We start from the raw sequence: 19164 nt of genomic DNA on the forward strand, positions 1-19164 counted from the left end.
GAACCGTTCAAAGCGGGGCCAGGGGGCTCCGTGTCCGAACCGTTGTGAGCGGGGCCGCAGGGCGCCGTGCCCGGACCGTTGTGAGCGGGGCCGGAGGGCTCCGTGCCGTCCTCGCCGCCCTGCGCGGAGCCGCCGCGCTCCCAGGCCCGGCCGCGGCCCCGCGGACCCAGCAACGCCGCCGTCGCCAGGGGGCGTCGCGTGCCGCGCCGGCGCGGGGCCGACCACGCCGCGGCGAGCGGGGGGGGGGACACGCGTACCTCCGCTACTTCTCCTCAGACCGCTGCGGGCGGGACGGGGCACGGGCGCTGTGGCGGAGAAACGGAGAGCAGCGTCGCGCGAGCGGCGGGGATGGAGTGAAGCAGAACCTCCGGGGAAGCGAAACCGCGGCGTGCCCCCCGCGCGGTGCGCTGTGTGGTACCGCCCGGGGACAGGCGGGTGTGGGTGTGTGCGGCGGCGCGGCCGTTGATTGGCGGGGCGCGCGGGGCGGGGCGGCCGGAAGTGACGGAGCGGGCGGTGGCGGAGCGGCGGAACGAGGCGGCGGCGCGGCCGGGCCGGGCCTGGGGCACCCCGGCACAGGTGAGAGCGGGGACGGCGCGGCACGGCCGGGACACGGGACACGGCCGGGACACGGCCCGGACACGGCCGGGACACGGCCGCGGTGCTGTGTCCCCGGGCGGGGTGCGGATGCAGCGGGAGCGGCTGCGCGGGGGGCCCGCCCGGCACCGGGAGAGCGGCGGAGCCGCAGGGACCCGGAGCGCTGTGGGACCCTGGGCAGGGACACCGGGAGCCCAGCGTGCTCCGGGAGCCGGCCCTGTGCCCGGCCAGAGCGGAGCCGGGGCAGCGGGTGAGGCACGGCCATGGGGAGAGCAGCGATTCCTGCAGAGGGAGGGCAGCAGTGCCAGCAGCGGGAGAGCAGCAATTCCAGCAGTGGGGCAGCAGCAATTCCAGCAGGGCAGCAGCAGTAATTCCAGAAGTGGGAGAGCAGCGATTCCTGCAGAGGGAGGGCAGCAGTGCCAGCAGCGGGAGAGCAGCAATTCCAGCAGTGGGGCAGCAGCAATTCCAGAACTGAGAAAGCAGCAGCTCCAGAAGTGGGAGAGCAGCGATTCCAGCAGCGGGGCAGCAGCAATGGCAGAAGTGGGAGAGCAGCAATCCCAGGAGCGAGGCAGCAGCAGGGCAGCAGCAATGCCAGCAGCGGGGCAGCAGCAGCAATGCCAGCTGCAGTGCCAGCAGCGGGGCAGCAGCAGCAGCAGGGCAGCAGCAGTAATTCCAGAAGCGGGGCAGCAGCAGCAATTCCAGAAGCCGGGCAGCAGCAATGCCAGCTGCAATGCCAGCAGCAGTGCCAGCTGCAGTGCCAGCAGTGGGGCAGCAGGGCAGCAGCATTAATTCCAGAAGCCAGGCAGCAGCAGCAGCAGCAGTGGGGCAGCAGCAATGCCAGCAGTGGGGCAGCAGCAGCAATTGCAGAAGCCGGGCAGCAGCAGTAATTCCAGAAGCTGGGCAGCAGCAGCAGGGCAGCAGCGGGGCAGCAGCAGCAGTCCCAGCAGTGCCAGCAGCAGCAATTCCAGAAGCCGGGCAGCAGCAGCAGTGCCAGCAGTGGGGCAGCAGCAGCAATTCCAGCAGCAGGGCAGCAGCAGCAGGGCAGCAGCAGCAATTCCAGAAGCCGGGCAGCAGCAGCAGTGCCAGCAGCGGGGCAGCAGCAGCAGTGGGGCAGCAGCAGCAGGGCAGCAGCAGTAATTCCAGAAGCGGGGCAGCAGCAGCAGGGCCAGCAGTGCCAGCAGCAGCAATTCCAGAAGCCGGGCAGCAGCAGTGGGGCAGCAGCAATTGCAGAAGCCGGGCAGCAGCAGTAGCAGTCCCAGCAGTGCCAGCAGCGGGCAGCCCGTGCCGCGTGTCTCTCCCCCGGTGCCGATGGCGCTCAGCCCCGCTCCTGCTGCTCTCCCGCAGTCTCGGAGCTCCCGTGCTGCTCCTCAGCTGTTCCCCTGAGGTTAACCCCTTTGTTTCCAGTCCCTGCTGCGGCTGGAGATGAGTCTGAGGCACAGGCTGGGAGGCTCTGAGCCCAGGGGTGGCCGTTTGGTGTCCTGAGCACGGATCGCTGGGCTGGGATGCAATTCCAGGGCTGCTTCACGTTCCAGCTGCAGATTTCTTGCTAAAAAAGTGAAATGAATAACAGCAGATCCGTGGTGTGGGTGAGCCTGGCCATGCAGGGCAGGGAGAGGTTCTGCCAGCCTGGTACATGAAGCGGAGCCCGGGCGTGGCCGTTTGGTGTCCTGAGCACGGATCGCTGGGCTGGGATGCAATTCCAGGGCTGCTTCACGTTCCAGCTGCAGATTTCTTGCTAAAAAAGTGAAATGAATAACAGCAGATCCGTGGTGTGGGTGAGCCTGGCCATGCAGGGCAGGGAGAGGTTCTGCCAGCCTGGTACATGAAGCTTTATTGCTGCAGAATGCCTGAAATGTGGTTATTTATAGGTGTTTGGGCAGGTTTTGCAGCTGAACTGGGACCACTCCTTTTTCCACGTGGTGGTGCCTTGTGTTTCCTGATTTTTGTGTGTTTGTGTGATCAAACTAGGAACTGAACACAAACACAAAAGGGGAATCAATTCTTTTAGCTGCTTTTTTTATTGTTTTAAATTTTTTCATTCCTCCATGGATAATTTGTGCTGCAAAATTGTAATGGGAAAACACTGCCTCTTGCAGATGCAAACATTGTCTCTGATCTTGCCTTTTGCAGATGCACTTAAATTAGTTTATTTCGTTTATTTTTTCCAGTGAAGAGTGATAATAGGAGAGCTTATTTATCTCTTTGTGGGTAAGAGGTTTTTCAGCCCCTTCCCTTCCCCGTCACTGCTATTGTATTCTGTATTTAAATGCTGATTATTTCAAACTGAGCACTTTTAAGTGGGCTCACCTGCAAGTGAGGTGTCATTTAAGGAGCTGTGCAAGTGATGAACTTACAATGAAGACAAAAGAAGAGAGACCTTGCAGAGATCATTTGGCAAATCAAAATCTGCTCCGCTCAGGAGTGTGGGGGGTTGTTCCCAGGAGAACAATGGGATTCTCTCCCCGTGGCCCAGGATCCTGACACGTTCCTACCCTCCACCTCTCAGCAGCGCAGCGCTGGGGGCTGAGCAAAGAGCCTGGCAGTGCTCCTGGAGCTGCAATTAGAGCAGCTGCACTCCTGCAGCTCCTGGGGAGCGTGGCTGCTGGGAAGGGCTGAGCATTCCTGCTGCTCAGCCTGTCCCCCTGCTCACCTGGGAGCTCGGAGCGCTCCAGAGGCTGAGCCCATCCCAGCAGGGATCTCCTGGCATGGTGTCAGCCACGGGGTGAGGTGAGGTGAGGATCTCCCCTTTCTCCTGTGCTCCTCTGTGCATCCACAGCACAGGAATCTGCTGCAGCCCCTCTGTGGGGGTGGCTGGCAGAGGAAATGGGAATGGGGAGCTGCTCCCTGCCAGAGAAAAAGGCACAGCACGGCTGAACTGCTCCCCAGGCAGCTGAACAAAAGGAGTTTAGTGCAGGAATTGAACTGCACAAAAGGAGTTTAAGAACTTTTAAAACTTCCCCTGAAATAAGCCAGTTGCATTCTTTAGTTATGCGTGTTTATTTCTATTTCAGCCAGTGTGCAGTTCTCTCAAACCCTTGATGTAGAGTCACAGAGTATCCTGAGTGGGAGGGGATCCACAGGAATCACCAGGCCACCTCCTGTCCCTGCACAGGCACCCCAACAATGAGATCACAGATATTTTACTCCAGAAGAACAAAAAAGTGATGGTTGGGGGGTTTTTTTTAATTGAGAGTTGAATCTAGCATAGACTACTCATGAACATTTGAAGGTCCTGCGCTTAACTTGCAGGAAAAAGTGTAGCAGGTAAGGGTGGAAAAGGGAATTGGGAAGTAAGAAACCTTATTAAGCTAACAACCAAGATGGAACCACACCTTTTAACCTTTGTGTGTGCCAAACCATGAAGTGACAGCTCCCAAACTGTGTTTGTCCCAGATGGAGCCGTCGTCCCCGCCGTTCCTGCTGGCCAAGCTGACCCCGCTGCACTCGGAGCAGCTCCTGCAGGGCCTCAACCTGCTGCGGCAGCACCGGGAGCTGTGCGACGTGGTGCTGCGCGCCGGCGAGGCCAAGATCCACGCGCACAGGGCGGTGCTGGCCAGCATCAGCCCCTACTTCAAGGCCATGTTCACCGGGAACCTGTCGGAGAAGGAGAACGCCGAGGTGGAGTTCCAGTGCGTGGGCGAGGCGGCGCTGCGGGCCATCGTGGAGTACGCCTACACCGGCACCGTCTTCATCTCGCAGGACACCGTGGAGTCCCTGCTGCCCGCCGCCAACCTGCTGCAGGTCTGCTGCTCTGCTGCCCTTCGCTGAGGAAAGCAGGGGGGCAGGTCTGCCCGAGGGGTTTTTTTTGTTATTGATTCCATTATTGATTTTTTTTGTTATTGATTCACGTCCGCTGAGCCCCGCGGAAAGGGAGGACGCGGTTCTGATGGCTCGCCGGGCCTGCCTTGTGCCAAAGCGGAGTGCAGCGTGGAGGTTGTGTATCTGTGGTGGTGTTCAACAGGGGAAGAGATGAGAATCTTGACTCCATGTTTCAGAAGGCTGATTTTATTATATTAGAATAGGAGAAAAATCCTAGCAAAGGGTGTTTCATAAAGTATCATGGCTACATCCAGCCATCCCCAGCACTGCCACCATTCCCCCCTGTCCCCTCGAGTCCAGCTGTGGTTGGTGCCCCATGTGAAGAGATGAGAATCTTGACTCCATGTTTCAGAAGGCTGATTTTATTATATTATATATATATTATATTAAAATGCTATACTGAAACTATACTAAAAAGAATAGAAAAGGATGCATCAGAAGACTAGAAAGAAAAGGAATGGAATCAATAACAAAAGCTCGTGACTCTCAGAGTCCGACGCAGCTGCATCTTTGATTGGTTGTTAATTAGAAACAACTCACAGGAGCCAATCAAAGATGCACCTGTTGGGGAACAATGTGCACACCACATTCCACAGCCATCAGATAGTTAATTGTTTACATTTCTTTTCTCAGCTAGAATAGGAGAAAAGTCCTAGCAAAGGATTTTTCATAAAGTATCATGGCAGCATTTCTCCAGAGTGAAGGTGTTTTGTTCCCTTGGCCTGTCAGGGCCAGGGGAGTGTGTGTGTCAGACTGTCAGCTGGCAGTCAGCAGGGAGTCAAGAGGTGAGTGCAGCTGTGTGCAGAGTTTAGATGTAACGTATATAGCACAGTATAACAAAGTAATTAATTAGCCTTCTAATAAACTAGAGTCAGATGCACCATTCTCTCTGCCCTCATCGGAGCCGCCTTTCATTTCCAATACAGGTCAAGCTGGTGGTCAAGGAGTGCTGCGCCTTCCTGGAGAGCCAGCTGGACCCCGGCAACTGCATCGGCATCTCGCGCTTCGCCGAGACCTACGGCTGCCACGAGCTCTACCTGGCGGCCACCAAGTTCATCTGCCAGAACTTCGAGGACGTGTGCCAGACCGAGGAGTTCTTGGAGCTGACGCACTCGGAGCTGGACGAGATCGCGTCCAGCGACTGCCTGAACGTGGTGACGGAGGAGGCGGTGTTCCACGCGCTGGAGTCCTGGGTCAAGTACGACGCGCGGGAGCGCCAGAAGCACCTGGCGCAGCTGCTGCGCTGCGTGCGCCTGCCCCTGCTCAGCGTCAGGTTCCTGACGCGCCTCTACGAGGCCAACCACCTGATCCGGGACGACCACGCCTGCAAGCACCTGCTCAACGAGGCCCTCAAGTACCACTTCATGCCCGAGCACAGACTGTCCCACCAGAGCGTGCTGCTGACGCGGCCCCGCTGCGCGCCCAAGGTGCTCTGCGCCGTGGGGGGCAAGGCCGGCCTCTTCGCCTGCCTCGAGAGGTGAGGAGCAGCCCTGGGCACTGCCCGGCGCCCCTGGCAGGGCACACGGGCACTGGGAGCCGGGATCCCACAGTCTCTGCGGATGGGAGTCCCACCAGAGTTCGTGGGGTGTGGTTGTTCTTTTCTTCCATAAAAAATCAGCAGCAGGTTTTCTTTTTTGAACAAGGATGAGCCCCAGGTTCCTCCGTAGAAAGCAGGTTTTCTTTTTTGAACAAGGATGAGCCCCAGGTTCCTCCGTAGAAAGCAGGTTTTCTTTTTTGAACAAGGATGAGCCCCAGGTTCCTCCGTAGAAAGCAGGTTTTCTTTTTTGAACAAGGATGAGCCCCAGGTTCCTCCGTAGAAAGCAGGTTTTCTTTTTTGAACAAGGATGAGCCCCAGGTTCCTCCATAGAAAGCAGGTTTTCTTTTTTTCTAACAAGAATGAGCCCCAAGTTCCTCCATAAAAACTCTTCAGCAGAGTTTCTCTTTTTAACACGAAAGTTCCCCCATAAAAACCCTTCAGCAGGTTTTTTTTAACAAGGATGAGCCCCAAGTTCCTCCACAGAAACTCTCCAGCAGGTTTTTCTAGCAAGGATGAGCCCCAGGTTCCTCCATAAAAACTCTTCAGCAGGGTTTCTTTTTTTTAACAAGGTTGAGCCCCAAGTTCCTCCATAAAAACCCTTCAGCAGGTTTTTTTTAACAAGGATGAGCCCCAAGTTCTTCCATTAAAAATCTCTGGCAGGTTTTTTTAACAAGGTTGAGTCCCAGGTTCCTCCATAAAAACTCTTCAGCAGGTTTTCATTTTTTAACAGGGATGAGCCCCAAGTTCTTCCATAAAAACTCTTCAGCAGGTTTTCATTTTTTAACAGGGATGAGCCCCAAATTTCTCCATAAAAATTCTTCAGCAGTTTTTTTTAACCAGCGTGAGCCCCAGGTTCCTCCATAAAAACTCTTCAGCAGGGTTTTAACCAAGGATGAGCCCCAAGCTCTTCCATAAAAACTCTTCAGCAGGGTTTCTTTTTTTAACAAGCAAGTTCCTCCATAAAAACCCTTCAGCAGGTTTTGGGGTTTTTTTAAACAAGGATGAGCCCCAGGTTCCTCCATAGAAACTCTCCAGCAGGTTTTTCTAACAAGGATGAGCCCCGAGTTCCTCCACAGAAAGCAGGTTTTCTTTTTTTTTAACAAGGATGAGCCCCAAGTTCTTCCATAAAAACTCTCCAGCAGCTCTTTCTAACCAAGTTCTGCCATAAAATCTCTTCAGCAGGTTTTCGTTTTTTTAACAGGGGTGAGCCCCAAGTTTCTTCACAAAAACTCTTCAGCAGGTTTTCTTTTTTTTAACCAGCATGAGTCCCAAGTTTCTCCATCAAAACTCCAGCAGGTTTTTTATTAACAAAGATGAACTCCAAGTTCCTCCATAAAAGCTCTTCAGCAAGTTTTTTTAAACAAGGATGAGCCCCAACTTCTGCCATAAAAACTCTTCAGCAGGTTTTTTTAACAAGGATGACCCCCAAGTTCAAAATGCCTTTTTATTAGTAATTTGCACTTAGTAATTAGTAATTTGCAGTGTTAGGGGGTTTTGTTTGTGCCAGACATTTGTTTGTGCAAACAAGAAAGCTCTGGAATAATTTTCATTCTGTTGATTGGGTTAATAAGGTGGTTAATTAAGTCTGTACAGTTCTTATTTTTCCTTCCAGGTCTTTTCATTTTACTTAATTTTCCCCTGATTTGTTATTATTACAAACAAATCATAAAAATTAACTTGCTGTCTGACAAATGTGCTTCCTGATGCTACAAAAATCCTTGGAATTAAAATAGACTTAATCAGAGCAGAGTGAAGGAGACTAAAGGAGGCTCAGGGGGACTTTTCCCTACAGCTCCTGCCAGGAGGGGACAGCCGGGGGGGTCGGGCTGTGCTCCAGGGAACAGGGACAGGAGCAGAGGGAACGGCCTCAGGGTGGGCACAGCAGGAATTTCCCCATGGAAAATTGTACCTGGGGCTCATTTTGATAAGATTTTGGTAAGATTTTTGGGCTGATTTTGATGAAATATCCACTCTAATCTGATCATGTTTCAGTAATGCCAGGTTGGGTGTCAGTCCAGTTTTGCCATTGCATTGTTGATCCTGGGATGTGATTTAGGACACAGAATTCCTGTCTGGAAGCAGGAATTGTCTCCCCAGCAGTTGTCCCATGTTATTTAGGGGCTGCCATTCCCGAATTTTGGGAATGAATCGTTGGATTTTTCCATCCAGAAGAGCGGGACAGATCTGAGTTCTGCCTTTGTCTGTGCTGAGGGATTATTGGATGTTTGCAGGAGGAATTGTTTCAAGGAAAAAATGGAAGTGACTGCCCAGGGAGGGTTGGAGTGCCCATCCCTGGAGGTGTGCCAGGAATTCCTGGAGGTGGCACTCAGAGCTCTGGGCTAGGGACAGGGTGGGCACAGCTGGGACTCTTGGAGCTCATTCCCAACCTCAGTGATGCTGGGATTTCATGAAGGAGCTCTGGATCGTGATGTGGTCATGGCTTTGATCCCAGCTGTGGGCAGGTGGCTGCCCCTCCTCCTTCACCTGCATTCCAGAACGAGCTTCCTCAGTTCCTGGAGAGCTTCCCTGAGGCTCCTCCTGGGAGCAGAAGGAACAAAAGAGAGAGAAAAACAACTTTATGTCCCAAGCTGGTGTGGCTGGGTGTGCTCAGAACACGGGATTAGCATTCCCAGAGCTGCTGGTTGAACTGCATGTGGGCTGTTTGCATACCAACATCCATTTATCCATTTATACTTGCACTGACAGAGCTTTGATGTTCAGTGTGCCCTGAGCAGCCCCAGGAGTGTTCCCTGTGCCCAGGCAGACTGCCTGAACTGGTTCCACAGCTGGATTCTGGATCATATCCTGGGATCTCCTTTGCTGGGACAGTTCAGTGCTTGCAGAGGGAAACCCATGTGAAAACCTGGGGAGAGCTGGGTGTTCTCTCCCCTGTGTTCAGAGCTTTCAAAGTCATTTAAAGTTCATTTTCCCAGTGATAGTCACTGATATTAAACCAGATGTCAGGGCTGGGAATTGTTGTGTTTATAGACTTAAAAAGTAAAGGGGGTTTTGTGCTTCATAAAAAGTGTTTGAGTGAATAAAGTCATTCTCTGATTCTTCAGCTCTGCTTCTTTCCCACCTTCTTCAGTGATTATAAAAATGTAGCCTCCCAGTGTAATTTGGATTATTTTGAATTTTTTGGTGCTTCATAATAACAAAATTACTTAGAAATATTTAATCTCTGCTCTCTGGTGTTTCAGCAGCTCCTGTTTCTGGGCTCTTAGTACCTGTCAGCTCTCCAGGGCCCTCATGCTCCTGTATTGTTTTTGAACAGATCATGTTCCCTCTGTACCAGATAGCCTCTTAATTATTTAGCTAATTTATTAATTAATCTATTCAGGTAGATTGGCAAGACTTAATTTGGGGCAAGCTAGACCCACTGTGTTCTCACACTGAGTATAATTAAAAGAAAATGGTATTTTGGGGTTCAGCTTTGGGGTTCAGCTTTGGGGTTCAGCTTTAAGATTTTGATTTAAGGTTTAAAATGCTGTTTAAAAGAAAGAAGCTGTTTCAAAGATGTATTTTTCGGGCTGGTTTGTGCTACGTGGCCATTTTGTTTCAATTACAGAGTGCACATAAAACACACATTTCTAAACTGCAGGCTGTAGTTTCTAAATGTATATTTGTGTGTGCACACGTGTGCTTCCCTCTCTCTAATTTGCTTTTGTCTCTCCCATTTCCGTGGCCGGTTTGGGGGGCTTTTTTTTTTTGGTGTGTTTTCTCCTCCCTTTGGGGCAGGTTTTCAGCTGCTCCACTTGCTGACTGTCTCCCTGTTTCCCCCTCAGCATGGAGATGTATTTCCCCCAGAGCGACTCGTGGATCGGGCTGGCCCCTCTGAGCATCCCGCGCTGCGAGTTCGGCGTGTGCGTGCTGGAGCAGAAGATGTACGTGGTGGGGGGCATCGCCACCCACGTGTGCCAGGGCATCTCCTACAGGAAGCACGAGAGCTCCGTGGAGTGCTGGGACCCCGACACCAACACCTGGAGCTCCCTGGAGAGGATGTTCGAGAGCCGCAGCACGCTGGGCGTGGCCGTGCTGGCCGGAGAGCTCTACGCCCTGGGCGGCTACGACGGCCAGTCCTACCTGAGGAGCGTGGAGAAGTACATCCCCAAGGTCAAGGAGTGGCAGCTGGTGGCCCCCATGAGCAGGACACGGAGCTGCTTCGCTGCTGCCGTGCTGGACGGCATGATCTACGCCATCGGGGGCTACGGGCCTGCCCACATGAACAGGTACGTGCTGGGGTGGGCCTGCCCACATGGGGGATTGCTGGGGTGGGCCTGCCCACATGGACAGGGATTGCTGGGGTGGGCTGTGCCCACATGGACAGGGATGTGCTGGGGTGGGCCTGCCCACATGGACAGGGATTGCTGGGGTGGGCTGTGCCCACATGGACTGGGGTGGGCTGGGGTGACCTTGTGCCCACCTGGGCATAAGCAAACCCCATGGGCAGCCTTTTTAATCCTTCCCCTGCCCACATGAGCAGGGATGTGCTGGGTGTGATCCTGTGCCCACCTGGGCACTAGCAAAACCCCCAGGGCAGGTTCATTAATCCTTCCCCTGCCCACATGAGCAGGTACGTGCTGGGGTGAGCTGTGCCCACCTGGGCACCACCAAACCCCATGGTCAGGCTCATTAATCCTTCCCCTGCTCGCATAAACAGGGATGTGCTGGGGTCACCCTGTGCCCACCTGGGCATCAGCAAACCCTGTGGGCAGCCTCATTAATCCTTGTCATGCCTCCCTACATGCTGGAATGACCCTGTGCCCACCTGGCACCAGCAAACCCCTGGGCAGCCAATAAATAATCTCCAGTAGATCCTGGGGCCTCATTAATCCCTGTTGTGTCTCACCAGTCCCATCAGTCAAAAGGGATGTCTTTATTCCACTTTGTGTGTTCCACCTTGTTTGGGCTCTTTTTAAGATCACCTACAAGGTGATTTTACCAAAAAGTTTAAAACAAAGACATGCCTGCACATTACTGAGCCTTGGAGCTCAAGCCTGCAAAATCTGAGGGTGGGTGGTGAGTTTTACCACAAAATCCCTGATCTGAGGTGAATAGCAGTTTTCCCATGCTCAAAACACACTAAATAAGTATAAAACTCTGATGGGATCTTGAATTAGTGTTACTGCTCATAGCAGAATTTAGGATGGGGGTTATGGTCTGGCTCCAAGGGTTGTTTCAGGCCTTGCATTCCCAAGGAGTTTTCCTGGTACCACCATGCTCTTTAACTCCTCTGTTCCCTGCGGATGTCCAGGGACATCCAATTATCCAAAGGAATCATTTTCCGTCATTAAAATGGGAACAAATCAGCTGAATATCCCTCCAGGAAGCAGAATAATGAACTACAAGTGTAAGAGCTGAATAAAGAATGAAACTCTTGTTCCTGGGAGGGACACAGTGATTGTTCAACAGGGTGGCACCAGACATTGTGATGATGAATTGCATTGACTTTTTCACTTGAGGCTGAGTCAGGGCAGGTTTGGGTTGGATATTAGGAAAAAGTTCTCCTTTTAGGGTCTTCTTTTAGGAAAAGGTTCTTACTTCTATTAGGAAAAGTATCCCTGGACTCCTTGATCCTTCTAACTCGGGGTGTTCCATATTCTGTGAATAATTCTGGTTTTATTTGTGAGTGGAGGGGTGAGTACTGAGCCATGCCGTGCAGCACCAGGCTCCCCCAAGCTCTGGCATTAAATCAAGCTCACACTGGGTAATGAACCCCTTTTTCCAAACTCTGTGCTGCTGCTCTCCTCTTCCCCTTTTTCCCCTTTTTTCCTGCTCCTCTGTGCTCCTGCAGCAGTGCTTGGGCAGGAACAGCTCTGAGCCATGAGTGTGCTAATGACTGACCATCTGTACAGTGATCAAAAATATGAATTCTCATCGTCATTAATTTCCCTTTGATCCTGAAACCTCTCCTGCCCTCAGTGCTTTGATCAGCAGCCTCTTTTGAGCTGTTCCTGAGGAATATAAATACACTCTCCACATGCTTTTTCTCTCTGAATGTTATTTTCAGGCCAACCTCAAGGTAATTTTGGATTTGCTGTGTACCCAAAGAGAAACATTTTGGCTCTGCATTGTGTTCAGTTTCCCACAGCATTTTTATTTTAATAGATTATGATATTATTTTAATAGATTGCTGTTTACGTGATATACACTTTAAATTCTTATTTTAAAAATACCACACCAGATATCCTGAAGGAGCTTTCAGCTCTGAGGAACCTCTTGGTTTTAGGGTGTGACCTGAAGGTCCAGGACAGGGAGGACATGGGAGAGGCTGAACCAGTTGCTGTGCCAGGGGAAAATATCACAGCACTGTTTGGGATGGAAAAGTCTTTTAAGATCGTTGAGCCCAACCTTTGACTGAATATATTACAAAAATAGGTTAAAACTGATTTTTGGCAGCACTGTTGGGCTGCTTTGGTTGTGGAAGTGCCCTGGGATGCGATTGATGCCTCCCAGGTGGTAACACAGTTTGTGGGTGCTGCTGTTGGGTTGTACCAAGCAACTGCACCATGGAATTTGCTATCAGCTCCAGCCCTTTCCTCTGTGTGCCATTATTCCTGTGTGGTAATTCTGGCAGAGCCAGCTGTGTCTGTGCCACTCCAGGAATGAATTCCTGAGATCCTGGGCTCATGGCTGTCTGTGCCACTCCAGGAATGAATTCCTGAGATCCTGGGCTCATGGCTGTCTGTGCCACTCCAGGAATGAATTCCTGAGATCCTGGGCTCATGGCTGTCTGTGCCACTCCAGGAATGAATTCCTGAGATCCTGGGCTCATGGCTGTCTGTGCCACTCCAGGAATGAATTCCTGAGATCCTGGGCTCATGGCTGTCTGTGCCACTCCAGGAATGAATTCCTGAGATCCTGGGCTCATGGCTGTCTGTGCCACTCCAGGAATGAATTCCTGAGATCCTGGGCTCATGGCTGTCTGTGCCACTCCAGGAATGAATTCCTGAGATCCTGGGCTCATGGCTGTCTGTGCCACTCCAGGAATGAATTCCTGAGATCCTGGGCTCATGGCTGTCTGTGCCACTCCAGGAATGAATTCCTGAGATCCTGGGCTCATGGCTGTCTGTGCCACTCCAGGAATGAATTCCTGAGATCCTGGGCTCATGGCTGTCTGTGCCACTCCAGGAATGAATTCCTGAGATCCTGGGCTCATGGCTGTCTGTGCCACTCCAGGAATGAATTCCTGAGATCCTGGGCTCATGGCTGTCTGTGCCACTCCAGGAATGAATTCCTGAGATCCTGGGCTCATGGCTGTCTGTGCCACTCCAGGAATGAATTCCTGAGATCCTGGGCTCATGGCTGTCTGTGCCACTCCAGGAATGAATTCCTGAGATCCTGGGCTCATGGCTGTCTGTGCCACTCCAGGAATGAATTCCTGAGATCCTGGGCTCATGGCTGTCTGTGCCACTCCAGGAATGAATTCCTGAGATCCTGGGCTCATGGCTGTCTGTGCCACTCCAGGAATGAATTCCTGAGATCCTGGGCTCATGGCTGTCTGTGCCACTCCAGGAATGAATTCCTGAGATCCTGGGCTCATGGCTGTCTGTGCCACTCCAGGAATGAATTCCTGAGATCCTGGGCTCATGGCTGTCTGTGCCACTCCAGGAATGAATTCCTGAGATCCTGGGCTCATGGCTGTCTGTGCCACTCCAGGAATGAATTCCTGAGATCCTGGGCTCATGGCTGTCTGTGCCACTCCAGGAATGAATTCCTGAGATCCTGGGCTCATGGCTGTCTGTGCCACTCCAGGAGGGACTCCCATCCCAGATCCCAAGCTCACAGCTGTGTTTGCCTTGCAGCATGGAACGCTACGATCCGAGCAAGAACTCCTGGGAGACCGTGGCCTCCATGGCTGACAAACGGATAAACTTTGGGGTGGGGGTCATGCTGGGCTTCATCTTCGTGGTGGGGGGACACAATGGGGTGTCCCACCTGTCCAGCATCGAGAGGTACGACCCCCACCAGAACCAGTGGACGGTGTGCCGGCCCATGAAGGAGCCCAGGACAGGTGGGACATGGCAGAGATGAACCTCTGGGCTGGTAAAACCTGCAGGGAGGGTGGCAGGGACTCCACCTGAGGGTCAGGGTCGCTCCAGCACTCATGAAGGAGCCCAGGACAGGTGGGACATGGCAGAGATGAACCTCTGGGCTGGTAAAACCTGCAGGGAGGGTGGCAGGGACTCCACCTGAGGGTCAGGGTCGCTCCAGCACTCTGTGAAAGGATCTTGATTTCTCCAAGTTCAGTTTATTAGTGCTGAGCTGTAACAAAAGTTATAGGATGTAGTAATTCTACCTCCTGTTTTTTCAGTGATTTCAACAGTGATGAGGAGCAGCAGTTCTGTGCTCACTGTTCTGTTGGATTTTAAGAGGTGTGGAGACTCAGGGGTGCAGGGTTGTGGTGCAGCTCCCATCTCTGCTCTGGGACAGGGACAGGGCTCAGGGGGCAGCTGGGGCTGGGCCAGGGAGGGTCAGGCTGGAGATCAGGAAAGGAGATCACCCTCTTCCCCAGAGGGTGCTGGCACTGCCCGGGCTCCCCAGGGAATGGGCACGAGGCTGCCAGAGCTCCAGGAGCTGCCAGGGATGCCCAGGGTGGGATTGCTGGGGGTCTGGGCAGGGATGGGGCTGGGATGATCCTGGGGGTCCCTCCAGCTCAGGACATTCCATGGATCTGTCCCACCGTCCCCTGATGGGGCACTGGGACAGAGGGAGGTTGTTTTATTGTAGGAAAGGGGATGAGAGCAGCACAAAGGGCTGTCACACCCGAGCAGAGAGGGCTCCCCGTTCGCAGGTGTTTTCCTTAGCCAGAGGGGACCCTGGGGGTGGCTCCGGCCGGGAGCACAGCCCCGCTGCTTCCCGCAGGGATTGATGTGGCTCCTTTCTCCGCAGGCGTGGGGGCGGCGGTGATCGATAACCACCTGTACGTGGTGGGGGGGCACTCGGGCTCCTCCTACCTGAACACGGTGCAGAGGTACGAGCCCATCTCGGACTCGTGGCTGGACTCGGCGGGGATGATGTACTGCCGCTGCAACTTCGGCCTCACGGCCCTCTGAGGCCGCTGCCCCTCGGACGGGGCCGGCCGGAGCTGAGCCCGCTGCCCGGCCCGGCTCGGCCCGGCCCGGCCCGGGAGCGACCCGCTCCTCCCGGGATGCTCCGGCCGGCGCTGCGGCGGCACGGCGCGGGGAGCTCGGTGCCGGCCGCCTTTGGCACCCTGCTCGCGGCTGTGGATTCGGGAGAGGGCTGCGATCCAGTTGGAAATCTGTCCATCCGACCCTTTGTAGAGCTTCTGCCTCTTCCTCCTCTTCCCCGTGCCGGGGAAGCGCGGGCTGTGTGCGCGGGGCCGAGCCCTGCCCGGGGCTGCACGCCGGGAGAGCGCCAGCGCTTCACGGGGTTTTTTATCACCGGTAACTCAAGGGCTGCCTTGTTTCTGTATCTCAAGGTTTGTACATAATAAATGCCATAGGATGTTGCCTGTACTCTCCTTTGTCACCTGCTTCCCGGTAGGAGGGCTGGGATGATCCTTGGAGACGTTTACAAGGCAAATTTGTTGCCTCCTCGGGACGTTTTTGGATCTGGCGAAGAGAATTTGCGTTTTTAACTTTTCCCTTCTGTTTTCCTCTTGTGGAGAGTGCTAGATGAACTGACTTCATCCTGCTGTGTGCTTCCAGTTGGAATGCGAGGAGGAATCACGGCAGCAGCGTTCCCAGCATGGCACCCAATAAACCCCCGAGCCAGCCCGTCCCACCCTCCCGAGCTCGTGTCCCTGTTCCCCTTTTTTCAAGGATCGTGTGGCTGCTTCCCCTGAGCGTTCCCATCTCACAATGGTGCTAAATGTAGGGGTACCCCCGAGGCTGTTCCTGATCTCGGTGCATAAAGCATGTTCGGATTGTTCCACTGGTTTGGTTTCTTCTTTGCTCCATCCCCCCGTGGCCCTGCAGCTCTGCAGTCTCACCCCCTGTGGAATGAGCTCCCTCTTGGGTATTTGGGGGGGGTTTCACATTTATTGTTCCCATTCTCACCGACGGGGAGATGCCAGCTGGGGTTCTTCAGGCAGTTCTGCCTTCCACAGCAGTGCAGGGAGTTCAGACAGGGCTCATCCCAAACGTGTGTCCTGCTGAGGGGCAGGTCCTGGGCTCACCCCAGTCCCCCTGGGTTAATCACACAGGAGCTCGGTCAAAACCGGGCCAGAGAGAGAGAGGAAGTGATGCTGTGGGTTATAACCATCACTTAAAATGGAATTTAACTGATTTAGCACGTTTTGGGTTGTCTTCTGATCCCAATTACCTTACATTTCTGTGGTGGCTGCCCATTGCCAGGCCTGGTACTGAGGATTTTTTTGCCTCCAGTGTTTTTTTTTTCCCTCTATTTTAACATGCTTGGTGTTTGTTTTCCAAGCCCACACAGTGTTATCTTGAAAGGTGCAATAATATTTTAAATTACTGCTTTAAAAGCCATTTCTTTACGATTCTGCTGCATGGGGAGGGTTGAGTGCTCTGGATTTATCCTGAATTCCTGCAGAGCTGGGTGCAGCCAGGGCTGCTCCAGTTCTTCCATTCCACTGACTGGGATTTCACCACTCCAGGCGGGTGTTGTCACCATAAAACATCATTCAGATATCCCAGGTGATTGCACAGACCATAAAATCCTGCAGGTCTCCTTCAGAACTGGTGGAACTGAGCAGGAATTCCAATGTAAATAAAAGAGAAACTGCACTGAAACCGCTGGAATTGTTCATTTCACCCACAGGGATCCACTCCAGTGACAGCAATAAAAGCCTGGTTTCATTATTCCAGGGCATCTTTTGGCAGGACAGGAGGGGCTTGGCTGTATTTGCATGTTTGTGTGTGGGGAGGAGAAGGAATCATGGAATCCCAGGATGGTTTGGGTTGGAAGGGACCTAAAACCCACCAGTGCCAGCCCTGCCAGGGCAGGGACACCTCCCACTGTCCCAGGCTGTCCCAGTGTCCAACCTGGCCTTAGGCACTGCCAGGGATGGATCACAACAAAAAAAATATCCATAAACAACAAAAACATCCTTAAAAACCCCCATAAATCAGAACAAAAAAAAATCCATGTTATGGTGATTATTTATATCAACACCTAGCATTTATGGAAGTCAAAGCACTGAAAATTGCAAAATATTTCATTCCCTTTCTCCAGGCAGTGGGAGTGAAAAACCCCACAATGGTTTGGGGTGAAAGGGGCTTTAAAGACAGCCCTGTTCCAGCCCTTTCCATGGGGAATCCTCCCACTGGAATGAGGTCACAGGAGGGGAATGATGTCCCAGACTGGCCCTGTGCTGTGGATGTGACATTGCCTCACTGGAGAGAGCAGCAGAAACTGCTTTTCACTCTGCAGGAGAAATGCCTAAAGAATTTTCCTGCTGTTATTGCTGAACTCCTTACCTGGAGATGGATCAGCTTAGAGACTGTGTCACTTAAATTCACTCCATCCCCATTTCTGTCCTGTCCCCTCAGTGCCTGGGCAGAGGGAGACCAGAAAAGCTGAGTGGAAACTCAGCAATCCCATGGGAATGCCTGGCTGGGAGCTGCAAAACCTGCAGCTAAGATGTGACAATTCCCAATTTTCATCCAGTTCCAGTTCCTTATCTCTCCAATTGCACTTTCCAATGGGTTAAATGAGTTTATTTGTGTCCATACAGCTCAGAATTTCTGCTTTTTAAAAGATAATCATCTACAAGCTCCTCCTAGGAGTGCTTTCCACTGCTGGAATTTTTGTCCATGTTACAAATACTGTTTCTGGGTCTCTAACATTGCTTCAGTGAACTTCCCATCCATAAATCCCCATTCACTGTAGGAAACAATGCAAAACATCCCAAATTGCCTTCAGTTCTTTCCACTGACCTGGAACACAAAGAACTCCATGATAATTCCTTTTTTATTATTATTATTATTATTTTATTTCTTATGTGGTGTGCCATGTTTTAAACCCCAGGAAAACTCAGATTTTTAGCAGGATTTAACATTGGGAATTTTGCACTCGGGCTTGGCCAGAGTCCTTTGGTTGGAGGTAAGAACTGATCCCTGTAGATTTGTGGGTTTACCTGTAAATATTTATATTTTTTTTAGCAGCAACATCCTGGTTTTGTTTTGTCTACAAAAGTGGCCTTTGAGTTGCACAGGATGAGAGCTGAGCCGTGGGGGATTCTCTGGCAGTTCCCAGGGTGTTGTTCTCGTGCTCTCCAGGCATTGTTGTGATGATTCCAGGGGATGTGTGAAGCTGTTTAATGAAATAAACCTGGGATATCCTGGTTTGTCTGGTGCTCAGTGCTGGAGCCTCTGGAGCTGCTCCCATTCTCATGGAATGTCCTCATTCCATGGCTGCTGCCCCTTCTCCCTCACTTTTGCAGGTTGTTCAGGAAAACATCCTGGTTTTTACCCCCACACTGCTTTAATTTATTATTCGTGCACTTTGACAAGCTCCAGCACACACAGGCACTGTTATTATTGCTCTGGAAAATGGGACATGTCCATGGAAAGGGTGGGAGAATTGGGATTGTTCTGCCTGGACGATCAGAGCACTGGGATTTTAGCTCTTATTATTGCTCTGGAAAATGGGACATGTCCATGGAAAGGGTGGGAGAATTGGGATTGTTCTGCCTGGAGCAGAGAAGGCTCCAGGAGGATCTCACAGGGACACCTCCCACTGTCCCAGGGGGTCCCAGTGTCCAGCCTGGCCTTGGGCACTGCCAGGGATCCGGGGGCAGCCACAGCTGCTCTGGCAATTCCAGCCCAGCCAGCAATTCCCAGTTCCCAATCTCCCATCCATCCCTGCCCTCTGGCTCTGGCAGCCATTCCCTGTGTCCTGTCCCTCCATGCCTTGTCCCCAGTCCCTCTCCAGCTCTCCTGGAGCCCCTTCAGGCCCTGCCAGGGGCTCTGAGCTCTCCCTGGAGCCTTCTCCTCTCCAGGGAACATTCCCAGCTCTCCCAGCCTTTCCGAACAGAGAAGGGATTTCAGCTCCTCCATCCCCAGGGCAGGGAGCGGGGCAGAGCCCGGAGCTGCCCCCGTGTCCCGCCCGGCCGAGCTGGGACAGGGCCGGGAGCCGGGCCCGGGAGCTTCGGGGGGGATGCGGGCGGTGCCGGTGCCGGTACCGGGGATGATCCGGGCGGTACCGTGATGATCCGGGCGGTGCCGGTGCCGGGGATGATCCGGGCGGTACCGGGGATGATCCGGGCGGTACCGGGGATGATC

The 19164-nt window shown here is 53.1% G+C and overlaps 1 protein-coding gene across 1 annotated transcript; it reads left to right on the top strand.

Annotated features, from left to right (window-relative positions):
• The first annotated feature begins 493 nt into the window (after positions 1-493).
• On the top strand, positions 494-15704 carry KLHL28 (kelch like family member 28). The gene is made up of 6 exons (XM_041410381.1): positions 494-576; positions 3988-4335; positions 5340-5890; positions 9736-10179; positions 13756-13964; positions 14843-15704. Exons 2-6 carry the CDS (start codon positions 3988-3990, stop codon positions 15004-15006), a joined length of 1716 nt encoding a protein of 571 aa, XP_041266315.1. The 5' UTR covers positions 494-576; the 3' UTR covers positions 15007-15704.
• The last annotated feature ends 3460 nt before the right edge of the window (positions 15705-19164 follow it).

Source organism: Onychostruthus taczanowskii, unplaced genomic scaffold (assembly GCF_017590055.1).
Source record: "Onychostruthus taczanowskii isolate IOZ18803 unplaced genomic scaffold, ASM1759005v1 scaffold100, whole genome shotgun sequence".
Lineage (NCBI taxonomy): Eukaryota > Metazoa > Chordata > Aves > Passeriformes > Passeridae > Onychostruthus > Onychostruthus taczanowskii.